This window comes from Gallinula chloropus (genome assembly GCF_964237585.1).
Source record: "Gallinula chloropus genome assembly, chromosome: 6".
In the NCBI taxonomy this organism is placed as follows: domain Eukaryota; kingdom Metazoa; phylum Chordata; class Aves; order Gruiformes; family Rallidae; genus Gallinula; species Gallinula chloropus.
In genome coordinates, this window is record NC_140091.1 from 25,392,212 (window position 1) to 25,415,677 (window position 23,466).

Genomic DNA, 23,466 nt, shown 5'->3' on the forward strand with positions numbered 1-23,466 from the left:
CAAATAGGAAATATTAAAATTAAATTTGTTCTGCTTTTACTATGTCCATTGTCATCTTTTACTGATTTAACAGGAAGGCAGTAAAAAGACTGCAGCATGTGCAATGAAGAGGCAGTAGTGTTCAATCAGACAAGTCCCATATTGAGTATCAGATACCACAGACCAGGACTGAAATCACTGTGTCTAGACTCTCTGGCACCTGCCTTCACTTATTTACCAGTGACCAGAGGCCAACCCCCACAGCTCTCTGTTCACATACACCTCTGTCCAACCCCCTCCCCAAGCCCAGCTCAAACATCTTTGAATGATTATGCCAGAACTGCATGCCTCAGGAATCTCTCCTAACTGGCTACTCCCTAACGCCGCTGTTTGAAGTGATGCTCTGGTTTCTGAACTTCAGCAGATAATGGCGGACAGGAGCAAAGGGTGCTGTCAAGAGAGGACGTTTACCAGCATTAAGCTGAAAAGAAGCTTATAGATCAAAGAGGGGCCAAACAGGACAACCGTGGTGGAAAACATGTGGGTAACTGCGGAGAACCTTGCACACTGCTCTGCGGTGAAATATTAAATATCACCATGACATCACTGCCTAACCATGCCCTTTGATTGGCCAGGTTATTACCAATAAAGGCTTTTATAAGCATCTGGATGGCATTTGCACCTATTTAAACAAAACACGCATTGCTGAGGTCTAAACAAGAATGAACTGTTAATACTCACTTTTAACTGTTACTAGAATAGCACCCACTAACTCCTGCAATCCACCAGGATGTTTACCTGGGACAGCACGCGCAAGCCCTTGTCAAACACTTCACCCACTCAACATGACAACAGGGGACGGGCTTTTCAATCACCTTCTACAACAGCTAAACATTCGTTATTGAGTGTTTGTCTGTTTAGTTGCACACCCTTCCTCCCAAGGAAATTAACCCAGAGAAAGGCACGTACTGCTACTGAAAAAGGAATCTGGTTTCCCAGGGTAGAATCAGAGGGCAGGGAGGCCTTCTGAAAAGGTGTCGTTTTCTTCCCCTCATGCCTTATCCACTTCTCCATCTTTTCCACTACCTCCATCCTCTTTAACTGTCCTGGTTTTGAATATTCATGAATAAAATTTAAGTTCTGGTTGGCCAGCTAGTTCTTTTTGAACAGCCAGCAGATGAGATCCGTGAATAATTACATTAGCCATTGAAGCATCAACAGTCATAGGTGTTCTTTGAATTTCGTAGTTTTAGCCAAAGTCCAATGAAAGCAGCAGATCTGTGTCCTGCTCTGCTACTTTTTGGATACATCTCTAAGCACTTGTTTGAGCAGTCACTGCCTATCAGAACAATGATGTTCACCAAAGCTCTGAGTATGGCACCACTGAAGTTTCCACAGCTTTTTACATTTGGCACTGGGGATCCAAGAACCATTCCAAAATTCCCTGAAAGCATGTCATAAACGAGCTCTGAAATACAACACATGAATTCTGGTTTGGTCAGCAACTGCTCAAAACAAAACGGGTCCCTTTTATCATGCAAATGCCTTAATGTCAGTTGCTTCTTGTGGCAGAAAAGGCAGTCAGGAGGATGTTTACAAGACCATTCTGTAACACACACTCGTTATTCCCACCCATTGTCCACACTCTTTTCTCCAAAATTCTCCTGCATTTGGAAAAACATCACCATCTTTGTCATAAGATAATGACCAGAAACATTCTGAAAATTTTCCATGGCAACTTCCCATTCTGGATGCATTTGATGTTAAAAACATGTTTGGCAGGAAAGAGGATACCGTGGTGCGATTCTGAAAATGCTAGCAGAGAGCTTTATGCAACGCAGGGTTTCTTAACTCCAGCCTCATCAGGACAGAGAGAGATCAGTAAGAGAGAATTTGGTATGTCTTTAAAGAAAACCCACCCCAACAAACAACACAAGGCACAAAATGCACACACACGAAACTCCACGACATCATGTCTCTGCTTGGATCAAAAATTATGACTGGAAAACAGAACATGTTATGCAACAAGCTGTAGCCAGAAATATTGGTGAAGAGCCTTCCATGGTCTTCAAGTCTCCCCTGTTGTACACGCCTGCAGTTGGAAAAGGAATTGTCATGTAGCAACATAACACTGCCTGGCTGGTTTCCAGTTCATATCCTGTAATACTGGAGACGCTGAAATTTTGATACCCAATGGGATAAGAAAAGAATGCCTTCTAAAACTGTAAAGGAAATACTTTCCACAAGGTTCCCTACGGACCTGCTGTGCACAAGCTTTAATCTTTCAAACATTCCTGATCTTCTGTAGAAATTCATCAGGTCACCTGTATTTTTTACCAACTCTTTGACGCAGCTCAAGCGTTAGCAGCACTGTCAGCCAATCTGTCACCTATCCTTTTCCAGGGGACCATTAAAAGCCAGCAAGACCAGTCAGATGAGGAGGTTCGCTGCACCGTGTATGTTCCCACGTTGGCCTGCGGGTGTCAGTGCGAGCCCTGCTATGAGTGAGGACGAGGGGCACAAAGACGCATCCCTCCCACCGAGTCGTATGTAAAAGCACTTACCTGCGGGATGCAGTCTGTGTATGCGAACATTGACTTAAAGCGATCATCCATGCTGATGTGATACAGAATGCATATTGCTACTTGCTTGTAGCTTTCATTCGCTAGAAGGGAAAAAAACCCGCCGTTAAGAGAAGCCTGGTATTTTAGGTGTAAATACTTAATGAAGAAAACAAAGGAATACAACCCTAGCTAACAGAGGGAAAGGGTAAATTGGAAATGCAACACTAATGAAAGGGCCTAGCATTGCCTGGCCTATCCAAATGAACCACGTACTTGTGGAGAGAGAGAAACACAGCAAAGCTACCTACTCGCCCTCCCTCCAGTACCTTCCTTAGGTATGCTGCCTTAGCCCCACTTTGCAAGGAATGTATTTTGTGAAAGGAACCATCCAGAGGAAGCCTTGGTCAGTTTTCAGCTAGGAAACCGAGTGTCAAATGTAGTGCCAATGTAGCTCTGGATATTCCTGGTGAAACAAGCTTGTCTCAAAGAGAAATGAAGAAGAAAACCAGAGAAAAAAATTAAGAGCTACTACTAAAAATATTGTACAAGGGATCCAGTGCAGTCAGTCACATAATTTTTTAAATTATCCTAAACAATAATATTATCCTGTGGGTGCCTTTTGTGTTTCATACATTTCAAAGACAACACTAGTATATTTTCACATTAATACTTACCAAAGAGTATTTTCTAGAGAAAAATTGGAGCAGTTAATATAAGCTGTGAAGTATTTAACGGAAAGGTTCTCTGAAACCAGCTTAGACAAACATACAGGTGTTTAAGAACACCACACATGAATGTGACCCTCACTCACCACTGAAATCTGGTCCGAGCTCGTGAGCTCTTCTCTAGCTGTATGTTAGCAGGATACTGGCTACACATGGGATAAAATATTCACCTGAACATCTGTACTGGTTGAATCATGATGCAATAAGGTGACCAACTCGGAACTTATTCATGCTCAGAAATATCCTACCCCCCACTTCTATTTAAGCTAAGTTAGAACACATCCATTTAACGTTTTGGCAAAGCATCAAGACCTCAAACAACAGAGTTAAATTTTTCTTCTGCATACATCACTGGGAGCTGGAATTTCCTTCAAGCAGCAAGGGTATGATGTCTTTATCCTGAGAATGCACATTTATGCTTTCTTTCAAAACTGTATTACCAAAAAAGACCCATGGAACCCTTCTGGCAGTTGCCATACAACAGGGAAGTATTCTTTCCCATGCCAAACCTTACCACAACTGACCTTTCTGATCCTTCTGGGTTTCTTACCTGTCTGAAAATAACATGACTCATATCCCAACCTTCCACAGCTGGAGAAAGGACAATGCCCAAATTTGAAAGCTATGCTGACTGTAATTAAGTAAAAGCACAGGCAGTACTATAGCTGCTGAAGCATACACACTCTGTTGTAACAAAATGAAGTGTTTATTATTTTTCATGCTTCTCCTGTGACTGGTCGCCTTACCTAGCTATTCACTTGCAGTGGCATTGTGAACCCAACAATTACACGAAGAAAACCTCCCCATATACACATCTAAAGGCTTCACCCTAAGCAAATATAAAAATTTTAACAGTAAATTACGCCTTCAGATTTCACAGGGCTAGGACAAAACACACCAACTGTTTACACTGCTCTCAACGTTTCCTTCCATGCCTCTATTTAAGACTCCATCACCAAGACTCAGATGACTACCACTCTTTGTTGGATAGTGCTGGAAACACTACATGAAGTAAAAGATCAGCCAGTATACAAGAAAGGAAAACAGCAAGAGGAAAAACAAACTAGAGTGAAGCTGGACTAGACCTTCAGCAGGTATGAACTGGGCAGGAGTCAACAAGAATGATGCTATTTTTATCTGTTTAACCTCTGCCCTTCTTGTTTATTTTCCTGTTTATTTTTGCAAGCTTCATTTCTGGTAAGATAAAGCATCAGCTGAGACACAGTCTTACACTTGGTAGCAACAGCAGTTTCCTAGTGTTTGGCAATACTGGTAGCTTATTTTCAAATAAAATAGCCTACGATAGCAGCAAAGGCTTTTTTTTTTTTCCTCTCTCTCTTTTGAGAAGAAACTCTCTGCAGAATTTTCTTTCCCCTTTTTCCCAAGGTCCAGCCTGTCACACAACCTTTCAACACCTGAACAATACCTTGGGTATCAGATATCAATACTGAATGACATCACTACCTCAGTTTCTAAACTATCAAAAATGACAAGAGACCTAGATACTCAACCTAAAGCATGAAGAACATCCAGAATCCAAATCAATTTATTTTATCTGAATGAACTGTTTAAGAGTTGGGTTTTAATGACTGGTACTTAAACCACTTAAATCATTCTCACAAAGTATGTTGCATAAGGCAGATTTCATGAGACACAAAAGGCAGACAACTATAGTTTCAAAAAAAGAAAAGTTAAATTTCAATTCTTGCTGTGTAGTTAACTGACTCATTTTCCCTCAGTTCCCCACCTACTGTCAACACAGGGGAAAGAATGGTTTAATGCTTTTAAGTCCACAGGCACTATATTGCACAGGCTCAGCAAGGAAGTATTTTTCCAATTTTGAGTAAACAGAAAAAAACCCCTAAATTCTACTAGCTTGAAGATGAAAATAAACTGCAGAACTAAAGCTAAACCACTGCACAACTAAAACAGCTTTGAATAATTTAGTGATGTATGTATTAAGCTTAATTTAATTTTAATTTCCCAGAAAGGAACAAGTCTCAGGCTGATCTCTAGAAGCTTCACTGTCCCACTTCCCCTACAGAAGAACTTCTGTGGAGAAAAAACAGGGCTACCCGATTTGTTTTGGTCCTCATGCAAAACAGTGGCAACTCATGACTGAAAGAATCAAGCTCTTCAAGAAAATCAAGCAGAGGTGGTTGTTTCTAAGTACTGCCAGCATAATTAATGAAACTGTTCATCTCATGCTCAATTAGGAAGCATACAGCCTATTGGAAAGGTGACTGGAAACAGCACATGAGTAGTTTGTCAGAGACTGGGAGGAGAACAGATGAACAGCTACAGCATTCTAAACACTAAGCATCATCTTGCAGGCTGAAGATTGTATAAGAGAGCAAGAAACAACAGACCATTTGAAAAATCCACCAAGCCAGCTGCCATCCCTTTAAGTAAGGGCTCTACTCCCCAAAATATAAATTGGCAGCTATTGACTTGAATATACCAAGACCAATTTTAACATTTTGTTTATTGTTTTATACTCATCTGAATACTAATGAATAAAGCCCTAAATCAATCACTGCTCAGAGACTTGGCTGTAAAAATTTCAAACCCTGCCCAGTACTTGGCTGTAGAACAGCTTTATAAAGCATGGAAGTGATACCTTTTCTGCTATTTTTGACCACTACTGAAGGCCACACATGAAAAAGCAGACACTGCAAGAAAGCCTTCCTTATGACTTGGTACAGTAGACATCAATTATTCCCCTAACTAGAAAAAGCAACAGAAAGAAAAGAAAAGAAAAAAAACCCCAGATCTCTGCCAAACGTGTTCATAAAAATCACCAAAGTTTTGGTGAGGTGCCAGAAAGTTGTGGCCTACAAATGCTGGTAGTTTTTGAGCATCAAGCTTTTTATGACTGAAGGTGGAATAGCCAAATGGCCTAAAGCAGTAAGGGCAGCCCTGGAAAATAATGGCCTAGTCATTATGGATTCTTCTGGTATTTATGGCAATAAAACATGAATCATAATGAACTCATTGGATATTAAATGTGGGGGTCAGGAGTACTTTGATAGGATTTCCACAAGAATTTACCATTAATTAACCAAATAATTATTTGAAAGTGTTACTGAATTATCCTTAGTTCTTATACAGCCATTCCAGAGAAATTGGTCATTCCCAGCTGAGTGCAGTTAATGCCTTAACAAACCGGTCATTAACTGCAGTTACTGATTTTGTGGGAATTATTGTGTTATAAAATACACTCAACAGTTTATAGAAACAATACTTGGATTTCTTTTTTTTTTTCTTTTGCAGCTGTAGTTCAGCTGGAGCAGCTGGGATGGAAAATATCAGGTCCCTCGGGCTGTTTTCACAACTAGTTTTCTGCAAATTAGAGAGGGAAATAAATACACGATGGGTTCTGAGTTCAAAATGGCTTCAGATTTTAAGCCTTTGAACATTAATAAGAAGCCATGTGCCAGTTCTGTGGACCAATGCCTGGATTCCATCTCTAGTTCTTACTAAGGTTAAAGATCTAAATGGTACCAGTAGCAGAAGCTAAAGAAAAAAAATATTATTTCTGAAGCAACAATCCTATATTCTGGTCGACTTTGTGAGCTTAAAATGAAAAAAATCCTCCATTAGTTCCATGATAACGAAACAAACCCTAAAGCTGAAAACTGAAATGCCAGTCTGAGTTGCTACAGCAGCATGCAGCTTCCAAATGCTAAAGCAAAAGTAAGAATATACATTATGGACTAAATTATTCAAATGTAATGTTATCATTAATTCAAGTAGCCATAATTTCTAATATAATCATCAATGTCTTCACATTAGATCTGAAATACACCCTATCAAACTCACATGCAGGACTAACTACACTAAATCAATACCAGAACACAAGTGAAGGTCAATACCTATTAAAATGACAGAGTGAATCTTCACTTCCATTTCATACTCTGATACTCTCAAGTCTGATGCAGAATTAGGCAAGTAAGACATCTAGATGGATAACAGCATCACAAACTGAACATCAGATCTACACTGTCTCATACTGCTGTCAGAAAAACACTGAAATCAAGAGTTTATTCACATGTCATAACTAGCAGTGAACTTAGGAGGAAAACCTGATAGAAGGTCTCTCAGCTTACCTCTATCCCATATTATTACTCACAACCTGGTCTGAAACAGTTGGACTAAGTTACTCCACATGTGGTTTAGACACATGTTGGTTTGATTTACGTATGTAAATATAAATCGTATTGGATCTATCAGTTTATTTTATCAAGAGAACCTGAAAGAATTTTCAAATCTGCTCATACTCAAGGAGACCAGGCATTGGAAATGATACATTGTGATATTACTTACATACAAATAACCCTTCTCATGCCACCTTTATATTACTTGAGACTGGCTTCATACCAATAAGCCCAACTGAAACCCCCAATTTTGCCATGATTTAGATTTTGGGGGGGGGGGGGGGGGGTGTTGGTTTATTTTTTTCCTTCCCCCAAAGAACCAAGTACATGACACTTCTGAAACATGGACACAATCTTTTACTGGAAACAAAGAAGAAATTATCATGCTGAATCCTAAGCCAAAGGACTAATAAATGACTAACTCAAAACCAGAGTTACTGAATGTTAGTCATACACAAAAATTAAGTTCCACATTTGGCAACTAAGGCTCAATTTCTTCACCTGGAACTCTATGCAAGACAGACTGAAAAAATGTACAGTAAACACCTCCTTGCAGTATTGCTACCCGTAAAAGACAACAAAGCATAGTCACTGGATAGACAACATACCAACAAATTTAGATAAAACCTTTTCTGAGGCTTTATCTCCCTACAGAAAAAAAGCAACCAAGCAATTTTTGTTATTTAGAGTAGCCTACAACCAATCATACTTGAACTTATGTGAATTCAAACAGAAATTGGAAGCTGATGTGTTGTAATATTCCATATTTACATAAACCAGATATAAATCAATTAGAAAGTCAGAAAAAAAGAGGCAGCAATAGGATTATTCCTGAAATAAAAAGATAAAGCTACTTCTCTGCAAATGAAATACGTTTTGTGTCAGGCTATGACCAAGGAACAGGTTTGATTTAAACAAAGAAAAAACCCACTTCCAAAATAGGTGGGAAAAACTTCCATGCAAAGCTGTTCCTTTAGAAGTCTCCACCAAGCTACATAGATTAAATGTTAGACAATTAAATGGAAATTTATAGGACATGCCTAATTTTTGCCATATCAGCACTGTATTTCATTAAACTGCATCAAACGTGCCAATAACTAGAAAATATTTGAACTTCTCTATTCTAAAAACACCTTTCCAATCCACTTGTTTGGAATTCAGTGGGAATGGAGAAAGACCTAAGTTCTCCTTGCTCCCAGCTCTTCGGGTGCATAGTTCCACAGCAGAGCCACCTCTGATCTGAGTGGATGGCACAGCTGTATTGCAAAATGCTGCTGCTCAAAGGAGGAAAAACACACCAAAACCCACAAACCAACCAAAACACCCACAACACAGGATGCTACCTTTCATCACACTGAAATGGAAACTGTTTTTACCCACGTGTCAAAGCCATTGAAGTACCAAACTCAGGTTCAGATCTAAGCCCAAAAAAGCAGAGTTAAGTATTGGTTGAGCTTGTGAGTCTTTCAGATAACAAGAATTAAGCTCTCTGTTATTCTAGATACCATTCCTGTGAAAACACCAGCACATTCTACCTTTCTTCCAAGACTGCCAATAAAACAATTTGATTGTATTCTTTTCATTGTGAAAACATTACAATTTTGTTATTTAAAGTCATTTGCTGATGTTCTACAAGTTTCTCACAGATCTGAGAGCTTTTCCAAAAAGAACAAAGAGACATTTGAGGCCTCAGCCTCACAAAGACAGTTTTGCTTTACAAGACTCCTCAAATATGTAAAATTATAACCCATTCTGCAAAGCATTTCTGTATCAGACACCAGCAGAACAGAAATTGGTTGTACAAAGATACACCAGCACTACACTCACTATAGAACAATAACTTTGGGTTCACATACCTCATCCCCATCAGCACTGTCAACTGACAAAGGATTTCTAACCTTAGCAACTGCAGACATGAGGAATCAGCAGTTGGTCTCCTGCACTGGAGAAGGTGATTTCAGAAACTCTTAGATGCAGAGCAGAAGCTTATGACTTTAGATGTTTCGACGTTTCTAAAAGGGAAAGTGGATTGTAACCTTCCCTCTTACATCTGAACTTGGAAAAGCCTCGGGATCCATGGGACTTTTACATCTGCAAAGTCGTTCTATGCTTGAGACCATCCTTCTGCCTGCAGGTTCATGTAAAGATGCTCCTCTCTCTTCTACCTTGGCCCTCATACAGGCTTTATGAACATAGATTAGATTTATGAATAGGCTTTATGAACCACAGATTAGGAAGATGCACAGCAGTGCCCCACCTTCTTTTTTTTTTTTTTGCAGGAAACTAGAGCTGTTTTCTGTTCTGTCACACTTTAGACATCCAAATGCCTTGTAAAGCTTTCAGGTGTCAACACTTCACAAAGAAGACTAGATTTACTTTTTACAGTTAAGTATTAGTTCGCTGTTGCAATATGCAAAGAAACAATTACATTAATTCAATTAATTACACAGTCACCTACTGTAAGCTCCACGGTAGAAACACTGACTTGAGGGGATGCTTCACCAGTCAGTGAACTTCCAACAACCGCCTCCCTCATCTTTACGCTCTGTCCATCACTCCACTCCTGTCCTTGCAGCTGCCTTAAGCATTTCTATTTTCAGTCAGAACTCATTAAGTTAGTTTCTCATGTTACCCCAAAGTTATCTTCTTCGTTTAAAAAACCCCAAACTGGTAACACAGGTAGATACACATGCAGCACACCACTGCGGGAAGCTGTCACTCACCTGAACAGTCAAATGCGGAGTGTTCAGATTAGCAAAGACCCACCTGTAACAGCTATGAAATGGAACAACACTGTTTCCAACTCTGACAGCGTGGAAGGAGTGAAAAAAGTCTTAGACAACAGACTTCAAAAACCCATAAGCTTATGTAAAATTTAATGAATGATGTTACAAATTTCAGTCCTTCTTTCCTGTTAACTACAGTTTACCAGTAGCACTAAGCAAGGATATGGTGAAGGCTTCTGAAGTTAGTTGCGACTCTCTTTTTGCTTCAAGCACAGTATTATCAATACTGAGGCCTCTCTGCTCCAAGTTCTGTATTTCTCAACATCAGAAGTGAATTTTTCTTTAATAACACTAAAGTTTGCTGTCTAATCCATAGTTAAAGTATCTAAATAAATACTTGGGTTTAAAAACACATCGTGCACCCACCACTCTCTTCAAGTCAGTTAGACATGCCAGGTTTATTTGCACTACTAATAAGGCTTTAGAAGAGGTGTTTTTGCTTTGTGTTCCTTACAGCATTTTGTTTGTTTGTTGCTGTGGGTTGTTTGGTTTGGGTTTTTTTAAGCCTTGGCCATACTCACCACAAATGATAAAAAAACTACCATTAAAATAAATCCCTTAATAATTACTGCTTTCCAACAGACTGGTCCCTGTAGTTGAACTGTTACTTAATGTGCTTCAGCCAGCCTCTACTATAAAGGAATGGAGACACCCCAGGCAATATTCACACAGCAAGTATTGGAACCAGCTGCTGCAGAGCCACCTTAGGAAAAAAAGGTTTCTCAATTTAATTGGGAAAACAGGAGGAAGCATAAATTTTACTGCCATTAATAACTTCAAGCAATCCTGATATGACTTTACCTCACCCTGATGGCTGGACATGTGCTTTTTGTTAGGGTCTTTGCCACATCTGACCCCTATTGTTTGCTCACTTGATCAGGTAAGAAAACGTATGTTTCTTTATAGGATAAACGAGGCCTATTAAAGTCAGAAAAAACACTGCAGTAGCCTATAAGAAGCTCAATTTTTCAACAGATGTGTGAAGCTCCATAATAAGTTCATTACAAAAAGGCCAAGTGAACTCATAAAGAGAACACATCGACTTTAAGCCTTCTTAAAAGAAACTTTCATAAAAGGAATAGAACATTAAAAACCCACAGCACTCCGTTAATTAGAGAGCAAAGTACTTCTTGGGTTTTTAAACAGCAGTCAACACATAATCCAGCTTGGCTGCATACCATATCAAGACATGATTGTTAAGAAACCCAACATACAGCTATTTGGCAATCCTTTGATTGCTCATTAAACCCAACGTGTACAGAACAGAAAAATATCAGAGGAATTTCAGCAGTTTTCAGAAAAGATTGTTGATAATAAAACTCAAAATTTCTACCAATGAAGCTTGTGAAGAAAGACTCTTCAGTGACAACTAAATCAGACTGTCAGACTTACCCTCTGCTCTGGCTATCTCCAGCTTAAATAAAGGACTCAAAATAGAAGAGTGTGACCTATTTTGGAGTCTGCAAACTATTGCACAGCCCTTAGACTTCTACATAAGATCAGGTGGCTGCTACTCCTCAGTATGCTGATACTGACTTGGAACACTGAGAAATTAAGAACACCGGGTCAGGATCCTCACATTAGTACAGCATGTGGGCTCGACACGCACTGGGTGACAAAACTATACAGCTGCTACTTGGGACTGATCACATCATGTTTCAGAGTGTTGTGTAACAAACACTAATCTGCTTGGCTGGACAAATCCACAAAGCAAATTTGCTCTCAGTCTCTGTAATCTGTACTAGAAAACATAACCCAAGATGTTCACTACTATGAATATTTTTGAGTTTGAACACCACAGCACTGTGTAACACTTTCACGGCCACAGGCACAACCCTTCAGCATCCCATGTTGTGTTTGGGTCTGGTTTGCAACTAGTACTCTTCTGTGACTCACTCACCTTTCCTGTCCCCAATACCTGTGTGCAATGAGTTTGACTTTTAAAAGCAGCTAGTACTTCCAAGCAACCAAGAGGAGTCTGACTTCCAAGCACAACAGGTTTGCATTCTTTAAGCATGGCTTTCATGGGGAAGTGAATGAAAATAAAATCGCATTTCAAGACAATATGTGTTTGGTCCACCCAAGAACTGCCCAGCAGCTCAAAGGGATGAGCACACACACGCTCCCTGCATGCAGCCAGATGCGTTCCTTTTACCCTTTGAGTAGCACCACAGTTCCCACTGTAAAAGCTTTTGCACTGTTCCCTATCACTTGTATCCTTTTGAGAGGAGTAACTCACTCATGGGTGGACACAGAAACCCCAGTACTGCCTGCTATACCCCCATACTGCCAAGAGCTCCTTCTGAACAGGGGTCCACCAAGATGAGTTTCCAGCTTGCTCTAACACACACAGCAGCACTCGGATGGTTCTGCTGTACAAACTGCCTGCTGTTCTCATGGAAAACTATTTGTCTCACTTCACAAAGGCTAAGAAACCACTCAGACACAGCACAAAATAGCACCCTTATTAGAAGAATATGAATCACAAGCTGTGAGGATATTTAAGAGAGCTGTACTAAAAATTCTGTATTTGGTTTGGCCAGTTAATTGAAAAACAAAGTGGATTTGGTCCAAACAAGAAGTGAGGGGGTTTTTTATTCTTCCTTGTAGACAATGTTTTCTTCTGTTTGCTGCCAGGGCATTTACTTTAGAAACCAGTCACATAGCCAGGGGAAGAATTATGAGAAAGGGTAACATCTCCCTTCTGTCCAACAGTGGGAGAACATTCTCAGGGATTAAGAAAACAGATTCACATCCTTCCTTTAAGTTCAGCTCTGCATTTCCCTCTTTTCCAGTGAGGACACTTTCCCCATGCAAATACACTAACCATCAAACTCTACTGCTTTGGAGCAAGTCACTCCTATCCACTTCACTTGAATTATGCCATGCAAAGCAGAATGAGAACGCTGGAGGAGTTGAGGAAACCTCCACAGATGAGTCTATAGCATGCTGCTTGGGTCTTTCCTGTCATGGTGACAATTAGAGGGCACTGAATCTGCATTTTCCACACTTCAGGCAAACATCTAGTTTAAATCACTTGGTAAATTCACATGAATTCTCACCGTAATCCACCAAACCCTTATTTCACATACTGGCACATAAAACATTCACATGGAGAATGTATGTACAGAAAAAAAAAAGTCACTGTAAATATAATTGCCAAGTACTAAAGCAAAGCCACCAGTACAAAAACATTCTTCACAAGCCCCTGGAGACTCAGTAACACAGTTTTGTTACAGAAATCGAAGTCACCCGAATCAATAAAATCTCTTTCCATATCTCCTCAAGCAGCTTGTGTATAGAAAAACCCAAATACAGCAAGCTATACATCTCCTAGGCCTCCACAGCTCTGCTCCAGCTTCTGATCTCAAGTCTGAAGCTAAACTTCCCTCAACTGCACCCAGCTCTTTGAGATGCAGAGCATAACAGAGGTCAGCTGTAGCTGATTTACTTGGGTGCCTGCAGGGAGCAAGAGGAGCGTTGTCACATACAATACTTCAAACTTGTGAAGAGAAGCCACGAAAACTAGCAAGTGGTGATGACTGGCAAAGCTACATGGGGAAGCAGCCACTGGCTCTGTTAAAAAGAAAAGGCTAATTAAAATAAAAACCAAGACTAAGCAGAATTTCTCATGTCTGCATTTTCAACGGAAGCCCCAACACACTGAAGCGAGAAGAAAGAATATAGTCCTTCTCCAAGATATGCATGCCAATCTTAGTCCATTCCTGACAGTTGGAACCAGTTCATCTCTTTGGCTTCCAGCTTCTGCCTGCATTTAGATCCTTTCTGCTCCCTAGCCACCAAATGTCCCTTGGGAAAGTGGCACATCTTCTAGAACTGCGGGCTGCAGCCACCTCCGTGTTCAGCCCTAAACCGCTGCCCAAGAAATCCTGTCCTTCAATTCTTTGCAACCTCATCTCTCCCCTTAAATGCCTACTACACTCCATTTATACTGATCTCAAATCCAGCCCTAGACTCAAAGGCACAGCATGCCCAAACATTAAATTTCAGTGGGCTGAGTCAACATGACCTGGTGGCATTAGGAGCTGTATGGTAACTTGTCAACAGCTGTTGAGGTGTGTCAGCACTTTAAGGTGAGCTGCACATGTAAGCCAAAGGGTACTGAACTGAATAATGTGTGTTTATACACAAAGAACCTGTACAAAAGGGGCATCTAGCACATGATTATTTTGTTATTAATATTGCAGGCCTACAGGAGACAGGATACACAGTATTTGAAAATTACTTACATCACTGTACCAAGAAGAATCTCACAAATTGTAGAGCTGACTTAAGAAACAAGTAATAGACTGTATTTCCTCCTACATTTTCTAACCATCCCATTGCAAAACTCTACAGAGAGGAGCTAGGACAAACAATACACATCTCTCAAAAAGAAAAAAAAAAAACAAACCACAAAATACAAAAAAAAGGGGTCAAACACTTCCAAGTCAAGGGAAAAAAAGCAGCCAAAGAGACAGTGAAGTTTCTGGAAATACTAGTATAACTTAGTATAGATTACCCTAGCAGCAACTTCAGGAGCAGACTGCAATTTTAGCAGCCAGTTCTGAGCTAAACAGCCTTCTGCATTGGCCTAATTGCAAGCCCAAGAGAAAGGCATTTGAAAAATTCTCCTCTCCACATTAGAATCAGACACAAGAAAGCAGGTACTTAACTGATGAGTTTAGTCTGACACTAATAGTAAATGGGGAATTTCTGGGAGCAGGGACTTCTCGGTGATTTGTGTCATGCCATTGCTTAGGGTGACAAGCACACAGAAGCCCCAGGGTTAAACCAAAGCACTAGCTGCTGTACAAAAGAGCTAATTTCCTGCACCAAAAATCTTCCAATCCAAGATGAAACAGACTACCTAGGCAGATCCTCTCTCAAATGAGATAAAATACATTTCCCGACTAGCTTCCACTTCTCAGTTTACTGCTAAATAGCATTGTCTCAAGAAAAGGTGTTAAGAGGGATTCCAGAAGCCTTTTTTCTCCTTCCTCCTAGCTAAGCCCAGAGGAGGATATCAAGTGCAATCATGGTTGTGTGGCAGAAAGCATAGGAAGTTCAGAGGCATTTTGGGATATATCGGGTAGCTGGCATATTAATCACCATCAGGATTAAGGCTTCCAAGGCAGTCTAAGTTCTCATGGTATTTACTTGTATACAAAACAGCAATAAGCCCATGTTGAGGTTGAGTGTAAAATTGAGAAGGCAAATGATCCTATGAGACCATACAACAAAGCTAGGGGAGAAAGCTCACAGATTCACTGTTGCATTCCACTTGTTCCCATCACACTGGCTACACCAGCTGCACTGGATTTAGTGCATCCCAAACTCAGGATATCTGAGAAAGCTTTAACAGTGGCTTGCATCAGTGTTTCACTTTAGTGCTCCACAATACAAGATCCTCAAACCTCACTTTAAAACAAGCACTCAGCAATTCTTGTGGCCAAATCCTGCTAAATATTTAGCATATCCACCAGAGCAGCATCTAGATACTATCAGCCAAAGAACACAGAAGGAGCAATAAAAGCTACCTCCTGAGAACTCCAGGACACAACAACGATCACATCGGACAACCCTCTGCTTTTTCCAAACTCCTTGTTGCTGTCCATAGGGGATCACTATGGAGACAATGAGTTTCACTTGTATCCATATCTATCATGTGATGTTAACACAAGTTACAGACGGTCAAGCTGAAAGTCTGGAAGTCTGCACTGCCTGGTCTTGAAGCTGAAAACAGTGAGCAAATTCTGATCTACCTGGCCCATTATGGTAACAGCTGCAGCAGGTATGTTCAAGCTTTGTGAGGTGCTCTCACAAAATTACATATGTCACCCGTGCATCAGCTCACATGGTTTTGAGGCAGCTATCAAAGTCACTTTTAAAGAGCAGAAGACTCATTCAGCAGCTTAAGAGAACCTCGGAGTAAGTCTACTGGGACTCACATTATTTTAATCTTCCATTTCAACCTGCATCCAGAAGGAAGATTTGAATGATAAAAAAGTGGAAGAAGTGAAGAAGCTCTTTGAAAAAAGAGAAAAATGATGCAGCAACTTTTAAGCATGCCAAGTCGTGATGCAAACAGCTGCACTATCCCCACTGGAACGTTTATGTTAGAACAAAAGCAGACATACCTAGAAGTGCAGTGAGTTTAGGTAGCAAACCAACTTGTACCATTTTGTTTCTCAGGCCTGTGTCAAAGGAGAGATTTAGTAAGAGTCGAAGAGTGACATTCAGCAGGTCTTCATGTTCACAGGGTACCATTTTCATGAGTTTTTCAACAATATCCATTTCAACCTGCACACCAAAAAGAAGAAAGATCTATAATCCATGCAAACTTAGCTTTGCCTTCACTGTAAAAGCCCTCTCACTCTGTTATACATTCGCATGAATGCATCTGCAAATACATATCCAATTTGTACCCATAAGAGTGACTGCCAATGCATTTTTATCTGAAGCAGCTTTGCTTAGGACTTTGCAGTTGAAGTCTTCTAGATTGGGTTACTGGGTAATGTTGATTAAAAAAAGTTTTTGAACCAAACACTTCAGACACTTTGGAAATATTCCTCACAGTTGGAATACTGCAAGAATGTGGTCAAGACATCACTTGCAAGTCTAGATTGGAGCGAGGCGGGGGAACTCGTTTAAACACAAGCAACCCTGGAGCAACTGACGTTACAGTCAAAGAGATACCCAACCAAGACAGACAGAAAATTGGCATCCAAAAAGAATTTGAGACCTTTCATTATGAATTTCAAATGAACCCCTAAACAGAACTTTGCATGTGCTCTCAGAAGAGGCATGCCATCCTCTATATTAATTTAATAAAAGCATGAAAGTCATCTTGAAACATGTATCACTTTCAAATTAAAAAGTGGAATCCAGGAACAGAGATGTGGTATCAGTTCCTGAGATCATGTTCACTTTACCAGCCAGAAGAGACATCTGAGCACCGACTGGCACAACTTCAGAAAGCTTTTATCATCTTTTAAGCAACATTTCTCTGCTTTTATTTGACATAATCTTTTAAATGCCTTTTCCCCCCCCTTTTTTTTTTCCTTCCCCCAGAACCTTCTTTGGACAGAAGACAGCATGTAGAATTACTTTGCATTCTTCAAACTTTTGCACGTATGTAACTAGTTCCCAGTTATAAATACACACAGAAAGAATACTAAGAAAAGAAACTACAGCTCTCCCCACACAGCATAGTGCAATAATCAAACAACTGACTGGATACCTTTGATCAAGCAAAACAAGAACTCCTACTTCACCGCTTTGATTTTAATATGGCACTTGAATACCAAAGGAAAGAATGTGCTATAAATATACGTGGATTATTCATTTTTACTTAGAATCAGGCATTGCACAACTAGTCCTGGTTCATTTTGCCTTTGACACTTTTGTGTTACTGCCCGATATAAGTATTACAACATCTTCTCCTTCACTGGTGGCTTTCTTTAGTAATACTGTGAAAAAAAGAGCATTGTCTCAGGCAGCAGACCCAAAGCACACAAACCTTTTCAAAACTGTTAAAACACTCTGCAGTAAAATCAATTCAATAATTTTGGTTTATTTGTCTTTTCACTACAACAAAGAGAAATTGTGCCAGCAGCTCAGTTGGCTGGGGAGCTAAATCATATTTTCCTTAAAAAAAAAAAACTTTTAGGGCAGTACACAAATATAAATTAAAATCAATGACCAATCACCTGATGAAAGGTCTATATTCTCCAAAAAACACATGCTTGGTGTCTGACTTGTTAAGAAATAGAATAGCCATATATAAATATGGGAGGTACCTGTTATCTGCAGTGTTCAGTGCATAAGCATGCAAACAACAGTTCCAGTAACAAAGATGCAATTAACTTTCTATTGCTTTTACACAGATCTTTCCATCTCACAATCTAAGTGTAAAATTAATCTCAGACAACCTCTTGGAAAGTGAAAATGGTGAATTTTCCTTAAACAAAGCAGCATAAAGGCACAGAAGCGAAGGCATGTACCTGCTGTAAGCTGGGATATCAGCAAAGGAGGTACTTGGTTAGAGGTTAAAAAGTTCACTGAAGAAATACACTAAAATTTCAGAAATTTGAGACTTCACCTAAAAAAAGATCACAAAAAATAACATTGCCTCCAGTTCTTAGGAGCTACTGGCTGCATGAAGGAAAACGAGGTGCCTTTGAAGACCAAGACGATCTAGAAAAAAGTAAACTAGTCTAGCAAACTGCAAAGGATAACTACCTCGCTTTACAAGACAGTACATGTCAGAGACAATGATATATTGTCAAAAAAGAGTCTAGTTTGGAGGAAGGGTCATGGGATGACAAGATTTTGGAGTGCTAACTTCAAAATCTGAAATTTCACATATTTTGAGGTAACTCTTTGGAATGACGGTTCTTAAACTTTTGCAGTGTCTTATGGCTGGATGTTGGATTTTACTAGTAACAGAAGAGGATAACAAGTACTATAGCTGTTTAGGGTGGGAACACAGATATCTCCCTCTTCCCTCCATTGCCACAACATTTGCAGAGTCTATACCTTTCTAATACCGCAGAAGAGCGCCATGAGCCTTACCATATCATTTTTGTTCTCCATAAAAATGCTGAGTTTCTTCAAGAAAGATACAACCAGGATAAGCAGCTCAAAATTATCACGGTCCAGTGCTTTCACTAACATATGGACAATGTTTTTGTTTCTCATCTTCAGCTCAGTGCGAGTATCCTCAGCGAGATTTAGGAGCAGGTAAAGTGCAACTGGCAAAGTCAACCATAACATAAGAAACGTAACAAATCACACTAATACATCAAAGACAACAGAACTAAACAAGTCTGTATACACATTAAGTGCTTAAGACAAGACTTTCAGAAGCATTTCACTCCCTTCCCAACGCATTTTGAAGGAAACTGACTGTGAGTGGTTTTTATTCCTGTTTAAAAAGCACTATGAATTAATTTTAATTCTAACAGTGGCTTTGAAAAAAAAAAAAAAGGTTATGACCACTAGAAACTTTCTGTGTTTTTTTCTTTCAATTCCAGTGGGAACCATTAAAAAGGAAGCTTTGCCTCTCACATCATTTCAATCTAGCTGAAAAAAACAAAACCAACCAACCAACAAAGCACAAAAAAAACGAGAGTGAAAGCTATTTAACCTGAGTCAGATACAGACTAAGGTAGGCTAAATTTATAGAAATCACCCTGCAAATCAAACATACAAAACCAAAATACCCAACTCCTCCCAAACCAACATAGAGAGCAGAGAAAAACTGCAGGGATAACTTTTGCTGTTTCTCCTCTAAGACTGACAGATCACTTAAAATTGTTAGCAAACTGCCAAGCAATCTGATTAAGCACTCATCTTCTCCCTGTTCTTTGGCAATGCTCTTCCATATTCATCCATACACTCGGTCCGTTTAAGACATCCTCATCATAACAAGCATTCAGTAGAACTCTCTGCCCACATTTACAAGGAAGTGATTTGTGATTTGATACCTCTGAGTAGCTGTTCCTGCTTGACAACCAGCCCTTGGTATTTCTTGTATGTTTTCTCATAGTCCTTTTTCAGGGTTTGATTTTCAGGATCTTCATCAAGTAAATTGCAAAAGTTAAGGAGTTCCGAGCAAAGTTATAAAGTCTAGATAACTATTGTCCTCAAAAGGTGTTATTCCATCACTAGTAAAAAGCAAGACATCTATGGAATAGCCAGTGTAAAGACACTAATTCAGCAACAGTTTGATATGCCTGTAACCCACAGTATAAATGTTTTCTCCCCCTAGTCCTGGATGTTACATCCTAGTAGTTAGCAAGAACATTCCTAAGACATATTGCTGATAAAACAAAACATTTTTTCTTGTGCTGTTTCAGTAACTCCAGTTTAATCTCTTCAGCAGCCCAAACTTCTCACTTTTGTTTTTTTTCACACCTGTAATTATATTTTGCACTTTCTAGTACATTCTGCTGCTTTCTCAGAAGTTGCTCCTCTCATGTAGCTCAACAACAGCTCTCAAGTCAGGTCAGAATCCATCAAGCTGCCCCAGCACATCAAAAGGATATCAGCTTTCTTCTTTTTAGCAAGTTCTTCCTGCCAAAGGTCATGTCTCTTCAGTTCATGGTCTATGATATTCATACACAGAGCTCCAATTTTGTAGTGTGTGATTATGCCATGAAATTGAGAAAAACTATATTGAAGAAAAAACACCTGTGAGGAAAAAAATAAATGCAAACAAACCCCAAATCTGTTTTGACATCTATGTTAGCACTGTCCCAACACTGCCCCACAGGAAGTATTTAAAGAAAAAAAAAAAAAGAGAAAGAGTATTTACTCTGGGCCCCATTGTAACACATCTCTATTGGAAAATTATTTCAAAGCAAGAACAATTCCTGAAAGCATGAGTATTTTTTCCCAAACTTGTAGAAGGCCAAGCAACAGAGCGTTGTTCCAAGTCAAACACATTCCAATTCTCATGCGTAAAGGAAAATGATTTCCAAGCAACCCCACTTTTCATACTACAAGTGCTTCACAGGACCCCCTACTCACCAGAATTATACTACAGGCCTAAAATCAAGTTGCAATGAAAATTCCATTAAAATTACTTCTAGGTGGGGTATGCTGAAACCCTGGCATATCTAAATAAAAGCAAGCACTCACTTCAGTTTTGAATACTGTTTCTCCCCTGTAGGAATGCTTCAGGAAATAAAAGGGGGCAGCTCAGCCTATAAACTACAGGTCTACCAGTTTCATCTCAGCTCTACTACACATTGCCTCACCCATGGGGGTTCTGTGCCTCATTTTTGTCATTTATAACAAGAGCGTTTCGATCTCAGCAGGTTTTGTCCCTGTTCTGATGAGATTTTGTAGTGCAGAGCAGAAAAAAAAAAAGAAAAGCCACTAAATAGAGAAGTTCCTTAAGTTCCTATACAGGGAGATGCTGCACTCACCTTGAAAAGCAGAAGAAAATGTAAATTATATTGGTAGCAAGTTCCACGCTTTGTTTCCAGTCTTCTCTCAGCACTCTAGCCAATGCACCCAGGGCAGTTTCTGAAGTGAAACAAGATTTAGATGAGCCTCAGCATTTCACCTCCCTCCTTTTGCCTTGTGAGACACAGAATTTGAATACACCTTATTCTACATCAGTTTTCTAATGGAAGATTTTCACAGCTACCTCACTTTAGCATCTAACACTGCTCAAGTTCTGTTTGGAGACAGTACTAAGATAGAGTGTAGCTTGTGTGGTCATCAAGTCACAAACCCTAAGAGGTTACATGCAAGGAAACTGCAACCAAACACTAAAGTCATCTTAAAGCTATCATTCATTTTAAGATCTTGTGGCCTCTACCATCTGTGTCCCATACAATGCTGTGGCCCCTACCCAAAACATCACCACATACACTCCCAGATCCCTTTCAAATTTTACTTTGTCAACTATCATTTTTCATCCACTTCTTTCCTTCTATTCCTTCCCCTGTAGTAACTTTGTTTATATCTCTTCTTATCATATTTCAGCTTAATTTTCCTCCACAAATCAGTTATCTTTCCGTTCACTACCCCTATCCAGTCCCTCTTCCTGTACACCACATCACATGTTCAGAATGAGAAAAGCAGCAATTAGCAATTCCAAGCACCAGAATATTTGCAACATCTCACAAGCACAAGCCATTACACGATGGCTTACCAGGCCTCTCCCACTCCAATTCCTACAATTATCTTGCTTGCTGACACTGCAGGATGGCTAGAGTGTATACAGACATCATCATTTACAGAATGAACGTGGGGTTAAAGGGCTCAGAGCAAGTAAAAAAAAAAAAAAAAAAAAAGAAATTAACAATACGTAAACCTACCAGTACACTGGAGGCTTGGTTTGAATCACCCTTATCATGCTTCTCTGACATCTTTAAAAGTTATTCCCACCCCAAGAAGAGAGGGGGCAATCATAGAATGGCATAGTTTGGAACGGACCCCAAGGATCATAGACTTCCAACCCCCCTGCCACAGGCAGGGACACCAACCTCCAGCCTGGAGATACACAGGGTTGCCCAGGGCCGCATCCAGCCTGGCCTTGAACGCCTCCAGGGACGGGACAACCACCACCTCTCTGGGCAGCCTGTTCCAGCACCTCACCACTCTCTCTGTTAAAAACTTCCCCCTAATATCTAATCTAAACCTTCCTTCCTTTAGTTTTAATCCATTCCCCCTTGTCCTGCCATTGTCTACCCTTTTAAAAAGTTGATTCCCCTCCTGTTTGTATGCTCCCTTCAGGTACTGGAAGGCTGCAATGACGCCCCCCCAGCAGCCTTGCAAAATGGGAAATGGGAATGGATAGACACACTCAAATACATTTACAAACACACACTATTCCACACTGACGTAGGTCTCACTACACACATGGCACAGCACGTATGCTGCAGACACAAAGTAGTGGCAACATGAATGTCATATCATGCATTCTGACAAGATTTTAAAATGGATCCATAAGCAAGAAGAGTATGGTATGCTATTGAAACACCTTCGTGATGCATCCACACCAAAGTTATTAATTCCCTTGGAAAGTGGACACCACTATCTCACATCAGCCTGCAAATCCCATTTTCAAAGCATGTTTCCTCATCTCTGGGATATTCTCTTGCCTCCTGCAGCAATTCCAACTGAAGTTAACTTAGCATCAAAATAACAAGGATGGGAAACCAGCTAAAGCCTACTGAAGCCAGGAGGATTTCTATGTCAGGCTCACCTAAGAGCAGCCTAAACAGCATCTACTTGTAGAGAGTGCCAACTGGGCTTTACCAGTGAGCTTATTACATACTGAGAAGCAAAGCCTAGCAAACTAACAAAGGTCCCAAACTAAAGGTGAACTACTTTGCCCTTGAGAAGAAAGGACCACGAAGAAACAGCACAACATTAAGAGAGGTTAGCCCTGGGCTTTAAATTTACCATTGATAAGCAGTTCTTCCAAATTATCAGGATTCCTAGCCAGCTGCAGGATGAGGGCAGAACCGCGCACCTTGTCAGGAATGTCCTCATACAGTAACTCGATGTACTCATCCATGTCATTGATGTTGGCAACTTCATCAATCTGAAAGCAGTCAAAAGCAGGGGTTTCACAGAGAGAGGGATGTCAACTCAAGACAATCCATCACAACGCTACCCAATTGTAAGACAAAAGAATGCACAGCTTTGACTTAAGATCTTAGGAAACAATTAAATAGAAGGGAAAAAAAAAATCAACACATCCAGAATCACTGCCAACAACCACCAGGAA

General features: G+C 40.0%; 1 protein-coding gene across 2 annotated transcripts in view; it reads right to left on the reverse strand.

Moving 5' to 3' along the window:
* The window catches only part of KIFAP3 (kinesin associated protein 3), a gene marked incomplete at its 5' end in the record, with an annotated part of 70,512 nt that overhangs the window by 39,431 nt on the left and 7,615 nt on the right, over nt 1-23,466 (reverse strand). For both annotated transcript variants that reach the window (XM_084265813.1, XM_084265814.1), the window contains 7 exons: nt 2,544-2,644; nt 16,352-16,514; nt 18,789-18,967; nt 19,703-19,801; nt 20,264-20,388; nt 21,149-21,248; nt 23,139-23,280. In XM_084265813.1, the coding sequence (XP_084121939.1) occupies nt 2,544-2,644; nt 16,352-16,514; nt 18,789-18,967; nt 19,703-19,801; nt 20,264-20,388; nt 21,149-21,248; nt 23,139-23,280 (909 nt within the window). The remainder of the gene's footprint in view (nt 1-2,543; nt 2,645-16,351; nt 16,515-18,788; nt 18,968-19,702; nt 19,802-20,263; nt 20,389-21,148; nt 21,249-23,138; nt 23,281-23,466) is intronic.